This window comes from Megalops cyprinoides, chromosome 17 (assembly GCF_013368585.1).
Source record: "Megalops cyprinoides isolate fMegCyp1 chromosome 17, fMegCyp1.pri, whole genome shotgun sequence".
Lineage (NCBI taxonomy): Eukaryota > Metazoa > Chordata > Actinopteri > Elopiformes > Megalopidae > Megalops > Megalops cyprinoides.
Window position 1 is genome coordinate 28090537 of NC_050599.1, and position 18619 is coordinate 28109155.

At 41.0% G+C, this 18619-nt stretch overlaps 1 protein-coding gene across 1 annotated transcript; it reads left to right on the forward strand.

Annotated features, from left to right (window-relative positions):
- Positions 1-12981: 12981 nt before the first annotated feature.
- Positions 12982-15977, forward strand: LOC118791857 (protein kinase C delta type-like). Its single transcript, XM_036549339.1, has 8 exons — positions 12982-13137; positions 13328-13501; positions 13655-13746; positions 13908-13970; positions 14424-14562; positions 14786-14974; positions 15304-15432; positions 15825-15977. Exons 1-8 carry the CDS (start codon positions 12982-12984, stop codon positions 15975-15977), a joined length of 1095 nt encoding a protein of 364 aa, XP_036405232.1.
- The last annotated feature ends 2642 nt before the right edge of the window (positions 15978-18619 follow it).

Sequence of the window (18619 nt, forward strand, 5' to 3'; positions counted from 1 at the left end):
TCTAGATAGCCCACACCGTAGCGCTATCAATAAGATACTCTGCGCTAGCTGCCTACTGCTTCACCAAACAGCCGCCGCTAGCTAGCCAAGTTTGCTTAAGGTAAACCTAGGTTAGTTAAGTACGGTTAAATGGCGAAACATAACTTAGTTAACTGAATAAGTGCCGTTTTGGCTACAGTTCGACATGTCGCGAAAATACAGTAACTACACTGTTAAAATAGCATTTAGAAACCCTTAAGCGGGGTTGCGGGGTTAACTGACACGACACATTGAGTCATTATTTTGTTTTTGTCTTTAAGGAGCTGTGCGGGCAAACGTCAAAGATGCCACAGATGCTGACATCTGTACATCAGCAAAAAATTGGCTGCGGTACGCTAAAGACCGTGACTGAGGGAGGAAGGCGAGGATTCGGAATGCAAGTTTTAATTACGTTTCTAAAAGTAGCCTACTGTATTTTAAATGCAATTGTATTCTAAATATTTTTTTAAAAGTAACATATTTTCTGTCATTTGTGTTTTTGTGTATGTATTTTGGCATGGTTTTGCCTGTTAAATTGTTCCAAATACATTTCTTTTTAAGTTTGTTTTAGCTATTTATTCCATTTTAAAATCCTGTTAATGTTTTATTAAAATGTTTTTAATAAATCGGTTTTCTTAATTATATTTTTTGTCATTTGTTCATGTTAACTTAGTGTAATATATGCTACTCGTTTCCTCTTTTGATATCTCCAACGACTACGTTAAAAGTAATACAGATATACTGTATCTCTAATTTCTCCAACCTTAAATTCTGAATGTAAATTTCTTCTGTGTAGTGCAGCGTTTTTTCTGCAAATGTGCTATGTTGGATATAAAGGGCATAGCCTATAATTGTTTCTGCCGACTTCAGAAGACCAAAACGTTGTATTTATCCTAGTACCGTTTCTACTAACAAATGCCTCTTTGCTGTAGAAAAAAAGACATTGAAACCAAATGGTAGCCTATAGGGTAATCAGTAACGGTTGGCTAGCGACTTTGGACCACCGGTGTTAGCGTAACGTTCTAGAACCAAATACTGCTCTGTGCAGAATACTATATGGATTATAGTTGGCTGCCGACGTTGGGCCAACCGTGCAGATAAACGGTTGGGCCACCGTCGTAAGAACAAAAGAGTGCGACGTTGGGCCATCATGGTTCGGCCAGCGTCGAACCGATGAGCAAAAACAACGGTTGCCCAACGCTGAAAAATGACAATGGGCCAACCCAAATTGTTTACTGGGAAGAAGTTGAACAGATCAGCATGTTGGTTGCTAATGCCTGTGCGTATTGCTGTGCTCGTCCAACATCAGTGTCTGACCTCATAAATGCTCTACAGAATGAATGGGCACAAATTCCTACAGAAACACTCCAAAATCTTGTGGAAAGCCTTCCAAGAAGAGTGGAAGCTGTTATAGCTGCAAAAGGGGGACCAACTCCGTATTAAAGTATATGTATTTGAATACAATGTCATTACAATGCAATGGTCAGGCGTCTGAATACTTTTGTCCATATAGTGTATCTGTGGTAAAACCCTTCAAATCCAGATAAGGGTGTCCAGGGACTGTAGACTGCCAGAGCATGGCAGAGAGGCCACCTTCTCGGTGACAGATAAGGTTGCCTTCCTCCATGAGACACAAGTCCCTTCCTGAAGAGTCAGTGTTTGTAAGTGCTGAGATTATCCCACAGTGTCTGTCTGTGACACAGCACTTACAAGGGCCTCTGGCTCATAAGGTATCCCTAGTAATGTAGTGATTGACCAATCTGCCAATCAATCACAATTAAGCGTAATATAGCGCCCTCCACAAAAGAAAGGCTTACAGAGTGATGGAAAAAAACATGTTATTGACATCATGCATTGGCTGTATCCCTGTGCACCAAAGGACCCATTTGGTGGGTAAATGCGATAGCCGAGAGTGCTATCATTGCTGTAATAATAACATTTACATTTATTCATTTAGCAGATGCTTTTATCCAAAGCAACGTACAAAAGTGCATATAGTGGGCAAACAGGCACAGGCACAAGGGCAAGATGTGTACAGGTCAATCAAAGCAGATAGTGCTGAAGCACTACAGTTACAGTTCTCGTGTAATTTGCAATTTGTTGACAGCAGCCTGGAGTCTCACTGTTTATTTTTGTGATTTTATAATGCCCAGGACAGCACTGGACCTGCATTTCTCCTGCATCAAGGATGTGTTTTTGAGGCTGAACATTCAAATAAAACACCTATTGCCTATAGCCTATTGCTTTGATCTTGCCAGTAATATGTCTGAGTGTCTTTCAGGAGTCCAGGCTCGCCTTAAAGAATTATGCCCTCAGTCAATGTATGTGCACTGTAACAATCATGCGCTGGACTTGGTTCTCCAAGAAGTTGCCACCACCGCAAGAGTGGGCAGAACCCCGAGTCGCTTTCACAAAATCACAGAACCATGGAACCATGGAACAGCAGTGGCGCACAACGCAGCAACAGTGATTTAGCGACGTGAGTTTTAGTAGGCTGTAGGGCTGTGCGATATGACCTAAATTTCATATCCTGATATAGGTCATTTCATATCCCGATAACGATACATATCAGGATATAGTACATTTTCTGTAAATTCAATGAATAGTTTATATAAAAAGACCACATGGAAAGGCCTGTTTCTTATTACATTTTGAATTATATACTCGACAGATAAAAGGTACTTACTCATATTTGATATTTTTCTCCTTTTATTTAGAACCATTGTGCAAATTTTCAATTAACCCTGTCGCACGTAGGTGCGATTAAATTGGATTAGATGGGAAAAATTCTAGCTAATTTTGGCTTTAAGGAAACAACAATTTGACGTTAAAAAATATAGTAAATGCTAACTAAAAACTATGAGAAGCTTAATAATGCTAATGAAAACATAACGAACCATGTAAGGTAACAAGCACGCTACATAGCATAAAATAAATTACGTGCAAAAGGGTTAAGCATGTAACAAAATATAAAATATTAATGTATAAAATATAAAAAGGTATATAGAAAACACTTTTCAACTATAGTTCTGTGTCACGTTCACTTTCCTGCCTGCATCCGTGCATGTGGAAGAACGCAAAGCGTCGTCCAAATGACGAAAAATATTGCTGTAAAGTGTGCGATTTGCGACACAACAAAATAAACGATAGAGCATATGAAATGATAGACGTTTTTCTATCGTCACACGATATATACTGTCATATCGCACAGCCCTACCAGGCTGTGACTTGGTGTCAGCGGAGCTGAAGAGACGGTTAAGTATGACACAAGCAGTAAACTGAATGAGGGGGCAATTATAGTGGCAGCAAAAGGGGGAACAGTTGATTTGGAGCCCCTTCAGCTTCCCAAGGAGCTGGACACAGGCCGCCTTGATCTCCATCTCAAAATGCTTGACGATGTCACCAGAGAGTCTTGATGTAGCACAGCGAAAGATGTAGCATCATGTCTATCAAAGCTCCATCCTCAAACAAGAGCTGTTTACGGAGGCTGAAAAACTCATACAGTTGTGTCTGTGTTTACCTATATCAGCGGCCTCATCCAAGCGATCATTCTCCAACTTGGGTGAGGATAAGACTGACTACTAAATGACAATAATGTATAATGTAATGTTTAAATGCTTGTCACAGCAATGTGTCCTTATTAGTCAGACACAGAAACATACGACTATCACCCCAGATCAGACTGGACTCAGAGGTGATATTTCTTGGTTCCGAGCTCATTTCTTTTTTACAGAACTGACATTTTAAAAGCACTCGTTTTCTGGGAGAAGACCATCTAACCCTGCGCTCACACCGGCAGCAACAACAAGCGAGAAAGCGGCCGAAAGTCACCCTACAGTCACACAGACGACACAGGAGGGAAAGAAAGCGACCGGCTGCCATTCATTTTCAATGAGAGTTGGCGATTTACGGCAACAAAAGACAAGTAGCCGTTGCAAAGCCAACTAGGCGGGGCTAAAATAGACTAGAGGTCTATTTTATGCAAATACTGAACGATGTGACACGGCGACTACCAATGGGAGTGAAGGCAGCGTGACACACATTGCTGAAACAAATGATGCAACATTTTGATTAGTTCTGTAACCTAGTAATCACGAACCAGGAACACCTGCAAGCGACAAGGGCTCCTGTGTCGTCCATGTGACCATTTAATGGTCACTGGGCTACACTGAGCGACATGGCGCGGCGAGTCGCCTGGCGACTACATCGCTGCAACTTGGCGACAAAAAGAAGTCGAGTAAAGTTCAAATTTATGCAAATGAGCAGTGACAGAATCGAGCGACGGCCAATCAAAGGGCAGATGCGTTCCGCATGGATAGCAGTGATTGCGAACGCTACTTTGGGGTCCGTGAAACGGTAGTGTTTGAAGCACGATCACACTATAATAGGAGAATGAATTCCCTCCAAAGCATACTTTTCAGCAGGAATGCACCTGATTTGAGAGTTCACGCATATATTGGGCGATATAATAATAGGCCTGCCTTTAAGAAAATACAAACATACAACTCCACGATGAATATAGCAAAGACGATGTAAATATAACATAAATAAATATAAAATATATATTTATAATATTCATTAGTATATACATTTTTTTAGAAAGTTGATGCATCTCCTGTCAATATATTTGTAGCCCACTTCCTCAACACTACGTTAGCAACGCCCACAAGCTGGCTGCAAGCGACAAGTCGCTGCCGGCGTGAGCGCAGGGTTAGATGACCCGTTCGCTGTGCTTTGGTTGCTGGAGGACACCATCAGTTCTTTTCTGTGAAAAGGATAATGGTATTATTTCTCATCAGAACATTCGATTAGACTAAACGATTAAACTAAACTAGCGATCTAGCCAACGTTAAATTTTGCTCGCATTTTCGCCATCATGATTAGCCGTAGATCTAGCTACACGTAACCACCAAGCGAGCAATTACCGATTTTAGCAATCTTACATCACTAGCTAGCTCATACGGGAAGAAAAATAAAACTACATGAGTAACTCGGTTTAGACCCTGTTGCTTAAAACGAAGCACATTTATTTACATTTATTTATATACATATATAGTGATAGACTTTACACATTTTCTCTATCCTTGCCAGTAGCAAGCTAGATGATAGAATTTTCCTCACGTAGCTGCTGCACGTTGGATCCGGCTGGTACGCGCCTTTCTAATAACAGCAACGTTGTGTTGTGTTCTTCTCCTATGAGCGTTTTGGGTGGTCAGACCATTTTTAAGGTACTTATCGCCACCTATTGGAATGGAGTGTGGATCACACCATACTGTAACCTGAAATCGGGTCGTTGTCAGATGACCACGCTATATCCTAAAGTTCCGCCGCAGCCCAGCGCACTCATCCAGCGTACAGGCAGACTGAGCAGCACGGTGTTGGTACTGTAGACATTCTACAGTGTTTCACGCCAGGAGCGTGTATGTCAGTGAAGTACACGGCTTAGCGAAAACGAAAATCTAGCCTAAAAAATCATGTTGTATTTTGCGTGTATATAGGCCTACACACACACAAACACTGACATCTATCGACAGTTTTAGCACTCTTTTGTCCATACAAACTGACTTAATTATGATAAATTATAATTATTAATTATATTTATAATTTGGAGTTTTGTACATTTAGGATAGGATTTGCTAGTTAGCCTACTTTCCATTTTAGAATGAAGACCCAAATCTTCAGCCTGTCTCTCAGTCCAGCTACCTGAGTATTCTCTTGTTCCACTAATGTACAATCTTTGGTACCAAGATGGTACCATTATGTTTGGAAAAGTGTAGTCGAACTGTTGATGTTACATGAGTGCACTGAACCAGGTATTCACTTGTGACCTTCACATGTTTTCAAATAGTTTGCAGTGTCCTGTTTGTACTTTTAATGCTACTTTATTAGGTGCACTTTGTAGTCACATTATAAGCCACTGTGGATAAATGTATCTGCTAAATGACAAATATAATGCAATGTAATTTAGACAAAACTCTGCATGTAGATTTTCTCTTGGATACATTGTACCATTTAGCATAGACGAGTGTACCGAGTTGACCCCTAATTTCACTTCTACAGAGTGGATAACACTGGGATAGGCTGGATTAGGGCTGGGTGGTATGGCCTAAAATTTATATCACAGTATAATTTGAAGCACAGACGGTAACGGTATATTCGTTTTTCTAAAAATTTCAATATAAATGCTTCTGAAGGGGTAAAGCACTAGTATGGCAACTGCATGGCAGCTATTACTGTACTCTTAACTGTATTACCAGGACATATTTCACATAGTACAGAGGTATTTTAAGAGCATTTATTGTGCAAAACTGCAATAGGAAAAAAATACAAAACCTTTTCTCAAGTAACTTCCATCTCTGAAAAACACTTTCATGAAATAAAATCAAGCTGCACAAAATGGGGAAAAAAAAAAAACTGCCTCAGGGATTAAAGGTCTCTACAACGGATTTCCGTCAATTGGATTCCAGAGAGGCCATGTATGAAATCAGTGTAGATCCAAAAGGAAAAAAGCGAGGGGAGGGGTGTTCCGTCCTCTCTACAACCCTTTATGTAAATTGACGGGCAGTGTAACTCCCTCTACAATAATCACGCAGACGACACTGGACTGGCTTCGTCTTCCTTCAATGACGATCGCAGATAGGGTGAAACTAAACACACAAACACATTTGTAATGATTATTAACACACTTCAGTAAATAACATTAGCAACCACTGCGTCTGTGCCTGACTTTCAGTAATACAAACGAACTGTAACTTAACTCGAATATTATGTCATACATAAAATAACCGAAAATATACTTATGTAAAATATCTAATAGATGTAACACATACCAACGATGCTCGTGTCAAGCTTGAATGTGGGCGAATTAACCGATGTTTCGAACGAACTAGATGAAAGTGACCGTTACTGAGTTTTCTTGAATTGTTAGCAATGGCAACAATTGTAGCTCTTTGCCGCGGGAAAAAAGAACTCTAACATGGATAACTAAATACATACAGAGAACACCACAAGGGAGGTGTTATGAGACTTAAGAATCGCGCTACCAGGTGATAAGTAGCTGATTTTGAAACAATTGGAAACGGTAATTAATATAGCCCCAAGGTGTACTGAAGTAGGCTAACCAATTAATCACGTTTTGGCGGACGCGCGCGCGTTCAACTTTAGTCTACACACGAGCCGACGTTAGACTACCACCAAATTATACATTTATAAGCGTGACAAAATACCGCCCCCCCAAATTATGAAAGTCTTAAGGTTTAGCAAGCAATAGAAATAGTTCAAATACGAATAAAGTTAAGATTGCAATCAAAGTCAAAGTTTGTAACGAAGGAGCAAGAAGCCGCGTTTCAAAAAGGAGCAACCTGCAATCTCACCACTCCGACGAATGAGAAGCAATCCTTTTACAACCACCCACATCTTCCGACCGAGAATAATCCACAAGTTTATTCCAGCAGCTAAGAATCGTTACAGTTTGCAATTAGATGAGCCCGAATGCCGTGTTCACCTACATGTGCACACCCCTCATCCCTAGCACTTGGCTTGTGAGAACGTCTGATTCCATCTTCATTAAACAATATAATCAACTGATAGCACTCAATGCATAGCATAATTCAATGGTAATAGAAAGAATAACACGCCATTATTAAAAGAATATAGCTGCAAGCAACAATTCCGGGGTCCAAGCACATATAAGATGATTGCCTGGGGGTCGTGAATTTCATGCAGTGAAAGTCTGTGATGAAGATTTTCACAGGTCAGTGTTAAGAATTTAATGAAAGATAAAACTATTGGCTCATTTGTATATACCAAGTTTTATGCCAATTGTTCAAGCAAAATTGACATTTAAGAGTCTTACAGATTCAAGATGGTCACCAAATTGTGTGACCTATGGCATTCTCCCTCATTGGGATGATTGTTGACAGAGGGAGAAACACTTAAGTCTCAGGAGCTCCCAATGTTTTGTTTTGGTAGGAGGACAAACTGAATTTGTAACAAAATTCAATGTAGCAACCAAACCATGTCCTCAGTGTACAAAATTTTCATACAGAAGAATCATCCTTTGGGGTTATAGAAGAATGCAAAGTATTAAATTTTTAAGCCACTGTCTAGAATTTATACCCATTTGAACTCAATTTTTCAACATTGATTGTGAGACCTTTGCAAATTGATTGGCACGTAGCTCTGGTGTCATTTGATGAAGCAACTATTCCTTCACAATTTAGATACCCCAAAGGCAATACATTGGAAATTTTGCATCAGTTGAAGTTAGTTTATGAAAAGTAGATTTTTAAGTATATTTTTCATATATTAAAAATTGGGTTAAAAAGGGTGTGTTTAAGTGCTTGTAGAGTCCATGTTTTTGGAAGGATTGCCTTCAAATTTAGATCATTTCAGCAAGGCCTTGTCATTGTGCACAAGAAATTTCAAAATGATTGTTACAGTGAATATTGGCTCATTTGCATATCAATTAGTAAATGAAGCAAATGATTGGCTTGTAGCAGCCATGTTTTTGATATAGCAACTTTTCCATTAGACAGGTCAGTGTAAGGGTTTTACATACCAAGTTTTGTGCTGATCAGGTTCAGAAGCACATGATTATTTAATGTAAAAAAAAAAAGTCACTGTTGGAATTTGATTGATACATAACTCTGGTGCCATTTGATGTTGTCACGGCTCAGGTGAGGACTCAGGAGCGGACCACATAAGTTTCAGGTTCCGTGCGACTTATTTGAGGTAGATGACAGCGTAGCGAAAACGAGAACAGGCAGGGTCAAAAACCAGGCAGGCAGTCCGAGGAGAAACCAGGCAACCAGTCCGAGTCAGGAACCAGGCAAGCAGGCAGTCAGGGCAAAAACAGCAGGCAGAGAACCAAGGTCGGGTGCAGACAGAATCGGTAACCGAAACAACGAACAGACAGAAAAACCGGCGGGCACGAAACAGGAAAGCGACGCTGTAACGAACTAGCAACGAGAAAAGAAACAAACGGGGAATATAAAGGGCTGGGGTGACGAGGAGATGGGATGCAGCTGGGCAGGCAGATGAAGGTGATGAGGAAATCAGGTGGGCGGGGACCAGGCTGGGAGCGGGGCGGGGCTGGAACACAAGGAAAACAAAAGCACATGGAGAAAAAAAAAACAAAAACACAACAGCTAAGGAGGCGGAGCACTGACGGATGTAGTGACTATTCCTTCGCAATTGTGATAGAGCATACCCCAAAGACCCGGCATATGGAATTTTGCATCAATTGAAGTTACGTTTCATGCGAAGAAGATTTTTAAGTATATTTTTCACATACTACAAATGGGCGTGTTCAAGCACTTTGCAATAAGAATTGCCAATGCTGTTGGAGGAGTGCAATTTTTGGGTATTTGAAAAAATCCAAAATTGTGGGAAAAATGGCAGATAACATACAATATTAGCTGAATATAATAAAATGTCTCTGATTAGAAAAAGACCCCCCATTTTCAACACCTTTTTTTGGTAAAAGACTTTTTGAAGATCAAATCTAATTTTTTAAAGAAATAATTTCATTTGATATTAATTTAATAAAACACACTGAATAAAACAAGGTACAGTGATCTTTTAGATGAAATTGCCACATTTAAATAAAATGTAATCACATTTTCAAATGAATATGTTATTTAAATAAAAAAATAAAATAGTCTACTGGGATTTCTAATACCACTGAACAATCTCAGATAAATGGCGGCATCTGCTGTTGTTAATGTACAATGACATTTATAAGTCTAGTCCTCCCAAGTAAGACAACCCCACATATCAGATGTAATTTCTGAAGTAGGAAAAAAAACCCTGTCTTACATTCAGGCCAACATGGAAAGTCCAAATGTTTTTTCAACACTATTTAGTGTATTAATTGTGGCAGTTTGTCAAAAGGTGCAGGAGACATGCCTGTTTTAAGTGCTATAAACTGATTGTATCTTAGCAGCCATGCCATTTGGACATTGAACTATGTGTTCATTTCCCAGTTAGGACCTGATATGTAATGATGTAATGATCTAAAAAAAAACTGGTGGCAATATCTGCTTTTCTTTGTGTGGTATGTGCCTTGTGATGTCCATTGGAACAAAATTTCATTAAAATCTAAGTACATGGACACATGGGTGTTTAAACCTGTTTTTCATTATAGCACCCCAAAGTGGCCAAATTTCACTAAACTTGGCGTGTGCCACCCAGGCCTCATGGTAAGCATGTGTACCAACTTTTATTCCAATGAACAAAAGCATTGCAGAGATATGGCCACTTTCTCTTTATGGCGCCTTCATGGGTGAATTTGTGGGTACACTGCGGCCATATTGTTCAACCTGGCAACTATCCTTTAACAACTCTTAAAGACAATGGTCCAAAGAGGTAATACACAAACCTCATTGTGCCATAACTCTAGGAGGAGTTGGTTAAATGTGTTTGACAAAATCAAAGATGGATGAAACACAAAATGTCTGACGCGGTTTCATAAGTTTTTTTTTCCCAGTCAGGATCCTTAACTTTGATGAAGCACAAGAAATTTAATTGGAGTATCTGCTTTTCTGCCAGAGTAATGGGGATTTAAATGATTTTTAATGGTATAGTGCCCCCAAGTGGCCAAATTTCATGAAACTTGGTGCATACCTAGTATTCCTAATACCAACAAAGTGTACCAAGTGGCATCACTCCAACATAGCACTTCTGAGATATGACTCACTACCTGTTTTAGTGACTTCACCATGGAATTTCATTGGATGACATCGGCCATATCATTTGCCCTAGCAAAATTTTTTGAATAATTTTTGGTCAGAACCCTCTGTAAATGATACGTACCAAATTTGGAGGTGATAGGATCCACAGTCTAGGACTAGTTAGCAAAAGTAGGCTTTTTTGAAAAATTCAAAATATGATTATTTTTTTCGAAAATCCGATACAGTGGATGAGTCTATTCAATTCATTGTGACCCAATGATTCAGGGGAAATAAGGATCACAACTCTAGGACCAATGATTCAAAAGTTATAAGAAAAAATGTACTCTGAAATTTGGCCTGTTGGTGGCGCTACAGGGAATGATGGATTGAGTCCAAATTAGGTGCCTGGATACCTTGGACTGTGCTCTATGAGGGTGCCAGATTCCACCAACATCCACCTAGGGCTTCTAAGACCTGCCATAGAAAACCATTGAAAAACGATAATACCAAGATGAGAAAAACAAAATGGCTGAAAAGTTATAAGCAAAAACGTACCTTGAAGTTTGGCCTGTTGGTGGTGCTACAGAGTTGGATGGATTGACCCCAAATCTGATGTCTGGATACTTTGGACTGTCCTCTATCAATGTGCCAAATTTCATAAAAATCCACCAAAGGGTTCTATGGGCTGCCATAGACTCCCATGGCAGAAAGTATAATAATAATAGTGGAAAATTCTAACAATTACAATAGGTGCCTAGCACCTTCTGTGCTTGGCCCCTAATAATAATAATAATAATCTGAGTAAAAACAAGAGGGTTCCAGCACCTTCAGTGCTTGGACCCCTAAAGATAACATACAGATAGACTTTTAATGGGTGGCCATTATAGTGGGACATAGCTGGGTTTTGTCACGTCGTTGTATGTAGGCTACATTTTGTGAGGTGAGGCCACTGCTTTGTGTGTGTGAGCGAGAGAGAATGGGTGTGCATCTGACAGTAGCGCAAATCCCTGACATAATATTTTAATGCTTCAGAAAAGATTAATCACTGTCAGATCAGCAAAGATTTGTGTATGTAGATAAAGCTTAGTATCATGTGTTTTTGATGAAGTTACACCTAGATCTGTGAGGGCTCTACCGGTCAGCACGGTATAGTCAAAATCCATACTGTAGGGCAAATTGATACTGGTGTACTTTATATACCGTTTATACTGTCCAGCCCTAGGCTGGATAACACTGTTAAAGAGTTTTGACCTAAATGTGATTGGTGTCATTTTGTTATAGAGTTTTCTTTTAATTTCAGATGGCACTCTACTTGCTTTTTCTTTCACTGCATTCACTGCCAGGCCAAAGCTACATAAGAAATTAATTGTCAGACCCAGGTAAGTATAATTTAAAGTGTGACCTAGGGTGGTGTTACTTCAGAATTTATTTTCCTAAATTCTGGCCTTTTTTTGGAAAACTATGTCTTTTGTCTTCATTAGGTTTACTGCCAGGGCCCAGGTGGTAGTCCCTCTCAAGTCACAGAGTGATATTGTGACTTCATAGGAGCTCGGAACTTTGACAGCAGGTTGCTGCTTCTGTGACACTACAGGACATTATCCCAGTATTTAAAGGTAAACAGGCAGGACAAGGCATTTTCACTTTGCATTTCTGAGAGACACACCACTTCTATCCAGTTAACAGTGCCATTCTGAGTCATTACAAGCAGAAACTATGGGTTTTTTCAAAAGACTCAAACAGCTTTTAAAGGTAAGGTAAATTCATTTTTTTATGAATTTAAGTCACATGATCATTTCAGTCAATCAATCTATCTGATCATTCTCTCTGTCAATCGCTACATATCTGTGACCATTGGTCTATTACTCTCAACCTATATACATACATGCATACATTTATAGACACATATACACATGTACGTTTTGAGTTCTTAAAATATATCTGTAAGGGTAAAGTGTGAACACATTGATCAATGTGAGGTCATCTGGTGTCAGTGCTTAATTCTGGTCACCCTCTCTCCCACATCCAGGCCCCAGGCCCTCTGTCTAAAGGGAAACACCCCCAAAAATACAGAGATTATTTTGGATTCCCAGATGAGCACAGGTGGCAGAGGGGGCCAGGGGAGAGGGCAGCACCACACCCTCCTGTTCAGGAAAGGAAGGTTCCATGCTCACCTTTTCAGGACATAAAGTTACCCTGTCCTGATTTGGAAGAGTTGATAGCATCTGTTCAAAGGGACCTGCAAACCACTGCAGACCATATCCAGCAGGAACTCCAAGAGATAGTCTGTTTGATGGAGGCAAAGGTCACTCCACCTCATCAAGGCCGAAAGCAATTGGCAGCAGTCATCCAGCATGACCTGGAGGAAAAAGGGGAAAAAGTAAACTCATGCCACCCTGTTGAGAACTTTGACTTTCGCAAAGTTCTTGGAAAAGGATCCTTTGGAAAGGTATGGCCTGGGTACCTGTCAGCACACTTGTCCTTCACCTTCGTCTCCCTCCCTGATGACTCTTTGTGAATGTCAGTGTTGTGTGTGTAATCTTAATGTTTCAATGAGTGATATGAAGTCCATTGTTAGAAACTTGTCCTCTCCCTCCCCTCCTCTTTTCTCTTTCTTTCCTCGTCCACCCCTTCCTCAGGTCATGCTGGCAGAGATGAGGGGAAGTGGGGAGCACTTTGCCATCAAAGTGCTGAAGAAGGACAACATTGTAATTAATAGCCTTGTGGAAAATACCAAGGTGGAGCAGAGGGTGCTGGCCCTTGCTGTAGAGAACCCCTTCCTCGCACACCTCTACACCTCATTCCAAACAAAGGTAATATCCTCCTTCTCACATACCTATCCAAGTAAAGCCCCCCCCCCCCTTTATGCAATTATATTTCACCCTCATATATTTCTCACCCCAGATTATTGCCCACAGACTGGTGTGTGTCCAGGTGATGAGTAACAGTGCTCTCTGTGTCTTTAGGAGTATATCTTCTTTGTCATGGAGTATGTGAACGGAGGAGACCTGTTTTTCCACATAGAGGAAAAGGGATGTTTTGACTTTCTCAGCACACAGTGAGTACTAGTGGTATCCCCTCACACCAATCTCAGCAGCTCAGCCACTGTCAATCAAATGATAAATCAAATGTAACTCATATGACTCAATGACATCATAGACCAGAGACCATGAGTTATGATCGGCTTCCCATTGTTATTCCTCTGTCTTTCTCTCTCAGGTTCTATGCTGCAGAGATGACCTGTGGGCTCCAATTCCTCCACAAAAATGGAGTCATACACAGGTACAACATGTTCTTCAGGAACTCAAGTATTGATGGCTCTGTAGGAGCTTCAGTTGATGGCAGCCTTCATTTTCCTGTTGGCTCTGTAGGAGCTGTAGTTCTGGAAATGAGCAGAAATATAAGCATGCCATAGTGCTTAGAAGTTTTTCAGCTTTTCTAAATGATGATGTCAGTGACCCAGTCATTTTGACACCCTGTGAGAATTTCTCTTATTCATTTTCTCAAACATACATGACACATGCACAGATTCCAGTCTCAGTCTCAGTATTCTACTGCATGCATATTTTCCCAGAAAAAGCCATTAATGGCATGGAGATTTATAAACTGTCCCTCACCCACCTGTCTTCATAGTATATGTGAACATACACATGTATGGCTAAAGCAAGCACCATGTTCAGGTGCATCCTCTTCCTTTTTTCTCTCACTTTTTTCTTTCCTCTCTCTTCTTCTCAGGGATCTGAAACTGGAGAATGTGATGTTGGACAGAGAGGGCCACATTAAATTTGTGGACTTTGGATTATGCAAAGACAACATGTTTGGGGAGAAACACACTTTCACTTTCTGTGACTCGGAGCACTACATCGCACCAGAGGTATGTGTCTCTCTCTGATGATGTCAGAGATTCAGATAATGGATAACTGCATGCATACCTGCATGCTTTGCACTTCCTGATATACTCCTGAGTACAAAGGGGTAGAAGGTGCATGAAGTTGAGAACCTACTGCAGCATCACCTTAAACACTGTGAGCTTTCACTCAGTCAGTATGTCCAACTGTGATGATGTTAATGACTCAGTGTTTTCCTCCTGCCCTCAGATCTTCCAGGGAAAGGAGTACTCTTTTCCTGTGGACTGGTGGTCATTTGGGGTCCTGGTGTTTGAAATGCTGATTGGCGAGTTCCCATTTCACGGAGATAATGTAGTTGAGCTCACCATATCTGTTTGCACGGAAACACCTCAGTATCCCAGCTGGATTAACCAGGAGTCAAAGGACTTCCTGGAGAAGGTCTGCATGTCTGTCAACACATCTTTAGAGTTAGTGGGTCTTGCAGTAATTGAGCTGATATGCAAGTGAGTCAATGCTTGAAAGAGTCAGTGAGTGACAGTTTGAATGAGTGAATCAGAACCATGTGTCATCAGGTTTGTGTGTGAGTGAGTAAACACATGGATGAGTGAGTGAGTGAGTGAGTTAATCAGGATGTGAGTAAATGAGTTTGTGTCAGAGTCTCAGTTTCCCCTAGGGAGCTTTGCCATGTAAACACAGTGTCAGCACCACGGCCTTGCAAATTTGCATTGCTCAGTATTTGTGTCCCCATCCCCTTCTCCCCCCCACAGCTGTTGGAGAGGGACCCCACGCTCAGACTGGGTGCAGCTGGACACATTCGTGCACACCCCTTCTTTGAGAACATCGACTGGCCAGCCCTGGAAAAGAGGGAGGTGGAGCCCCCTTTCAAGCCCCTAATGGTATGATCTGCTGATTCTCTGGTTCATGTAACTATCATAGGTGTGGTGAATCTGTCCACCCCCGCTTGGAAGGGTGGCTTGTACATGACAATGTTTGTGTCATTGAATACAGCATGGGGACTCTCTTGTCATTAGTACAGAATCAGCAGTTCACACATTTTAGTAACACCCAACATTAGCAACATGTAGGCTCTTCAGGACTTTACCAGCAGCAGAATCAGGGAAAGGATCTGTGTGCTCTTTTGTAATCTCTTCTTCCTCCTGGTAAAACCTGAAAGGGACCAAACTGCTGTAGTTTAGGTCTCACAGCCTCACTGCACTCCAGTTCCCACCGTGTACCACTGACCCTCTCTTTTCATGTGCTCTTTCTGTCTCCTGTCTGCCTATCACAGGAAGACCCCTATGACTGCAGATATTTTTCCCAGGACTTCCTGAGCGAGATGGCCCGCTTCTCTCAGTGTGCTGGCGGCTCCATTATATCCACAGACCAGTTGGCTTTTTCAGACTTTTCTTACATTAACCCAAAGTGGATTTGCTCTGATTAATTAATTTTACTATATTTATGAAACATGTTGCCTTTACCTATGGCTTAGTTACTGCATTGTTTTGCTGATTGTAATAAACCTTATATAAATACCTCATGTTGCTTGTGTCTGTCTTACTTATCTCTGGATTTTCAACCATAGAATTCAGGTTTAAATAAATGTAATACATATAATCACAGCATAAGAACTCACCTAAAATCCATGGGGTCATACCTCAAAGTTAGTGCTTGTTTTCTGTCAGTACTCCCGCCTCCTAGCCCTGCGCTTTTGGTTTTTTTTTCCCTTTTTCCCTTGTTTCTGCCCGGCCCCTTTCTCCGCCCCGTCTCCGCCTGATTACCTGCGCACCTGCATCTCATCCCCTCGTCGGTCTGTCCCTTTATATGCCCTGCTCGCTGTTTAGTCTTTGCTAGTTCGTCTCAGTGTTTTTTTTGCCTGTTTCGTCCCCGCGTTTTCTTTGCTTGCTAGTTTTGTGATTTTCGACCTGCCTGTTTCTGACTCCGTTTTTGCCTGCCGCTTTGCTTTGTTTGCCTGATCGTGCCTTCCCGTTTTCCGACCCTGCCTGTTCTGACTTTCCCGTTTTGGATTTGCCCTCGGACTGCCTCTCTGGTTTTGACCCTGCCTGCATACTCGTTTTGGATTCTGCCGTGCGTTTCTCTGCCCTCGCGTTTTTTGGGTCTGCGACTGTGTCCTAACCTGTGCTGCCTGACAGTTTTCATTCTGTTTCATTCCTGTCTGATTTCCCTTGAATCAATGAGTGGTTTCAAATGTAAAAATTGTCTCATTCATCTGTGTTACTTCCGTCTGGACACCAAGCACAGAATTCAGTTTTAAATATAACACATATATCATCATCTAACATCTCATGTAAATCCCATGAGGTGATTTTTGAAACAACAAATACATTTTTAAAGTGTTTGCAAAACACTTTCTGTTCCCCACCTGTCAGCTGCTGAATTAAGGAGAGGTCTTAACACAACTGATATGTGTAAAACATCTTATTTTTCAGTTGAATTAGCTGAATTATGGATTGCATTGTTTTAATTTCCGTTCTTGCTTGCTTATATTAAGAATTTGATAAGGCCAACATGCCACTGTATCAAGCCGCCTTCTCTTCAGTGGAGCTATGTGACCAGCGGGTCCTCTTTGTTGTTGGATGGGTCCTGGAGAAGGAAATGATTTTCTGTGTGTGTGTGTGTGTGTGCGGTAAAATTATTTTCAGACTGATTGTTTAATCTTTTTCAAAGACCTAGTGCTTTTAATTTGTGGGATAAATAGATGCCCAAACCGTAAAAGAATGTTGCTCCTTGAAGGAAGCATTTAGAGAGGGAAACCACTAAATCTGAATTACTGTCACAGGCGTTCGGGGCATTCACACATATTTCCTCTAGGGGGAGTCGTGGTGCAATACTTCTCTAAAAGGACTTCCCTCTCTGCCACAATCGTTTCTTAGGGAAAGACCTCAATGCGCCGTCAATGCTCTTACGGACATTTCTTTTTCTTGCATGCGTCATTATCCACATAACAGTACTTAATGTCGTTACGTTGACTATGTGTGCATAGCGGAATACATGATTCCCCTTAGCATGGATGTTTGAGAGAGGAAACATGCAGCTGGATTATGTAAAACTCTGAAATTGAACTTTGACTGTATCACGCCAGAGTGCGCCTGCATGCAGGCTACGTCAGATTTTTTGTTTTGATATCTCCTGTTTGTCTCCTATTGTTTTTCCTCATTGATTATGTCGACGTGTGTGGCGTCATTTGGAGTACCCCAGAGCAGGCAGTTTGTGTTCTAATTTTCGAATTGACTGGTGTGTCACATTTACAGGAAACTCGCATTCAAATTTCAAGGTGCACTCATAACCTTAAATGAGATTTTAAATAGAATACTCATGGATAGTACCATATCCTCAAAGAATTTAACCTTGGTCTCAACCATGCATCCCTTAGTTCATTTTATGGTTCCTTGGGTCTGGATATGTCTGAGTGTGTGCATGAAAGTGAACAAAGATGGTCTGTTGTTTTTCTTTGGTGTACTGCTCTTGTCGTGCTCTCTGTGCAGTACTCTTGAGTATCACTCCGGTAACGCGATAGCGGTGCTGTAAAATACACCGCTGTCTAATGATCCCGTTAACTTTTAAAACTTGGGGAAAAAACTGTTCTATGATAGGACATTCATAGGGGACCTTTAGACAGACGAACGAAGTATAGGAGGAGAAACACACTGAAAATTCAGTTGTTTTCATTTTTCTTAATACAGGTGCATTGCAGGCACCATCATATCTGTATCATAGATTGTTGTTGTTGTTATTATGGATCCTGAAATGCTAAAGGTTATTTTGACATTTTGACCCCTCTCAGCAGTCATTTTATATTCATTTTATATTACATTGAATTATTACTCCCTGGCAGCTGCTGACACGCGCATGGCTGAGCCAAAGGTCGTAAAAAAAGCTATCTGGCTGGTCTTGGCACAGGACAGGACACCTCGCTCGAGCACGAGCTCTAGTGCAAGCTTGGGTCTTCGCATTTCAGTACTTATGTAGAATTAATCTTGGTCCAGTGACAGAGACGAGAAACGTCCTCATGCTCTCCCCCAAAGTGGGACCGTGATGTCGAATGTACATTGCTTCAAATGCATT

Excerpts from the sequence above, each read along its gene's own strand:
- LOC118791857 (XM_036549339.1), top strand. The coding sequence starts at position 12,982 with ATGGAGGCAAAGGTCACTCCACCTCATCAAGGCCGAAAGCAATTGGCA. Across the intron at positions 13,747-13,907 it reads TTTGACTTTCTCAGCACACA|GTTCTATGCTGCAGAGATGA; the intron begins GTGAGTACTAGT and ends TTTCTCTCTCAG. Across the intron at positions 14,975-15,303 it reads CAAAGGACTTCCTGGAGAAG|CTGTTGGAGAGGGACCCCAC; the intron begins GTCTGCATGTCT and ends TCCCCCCCACAG.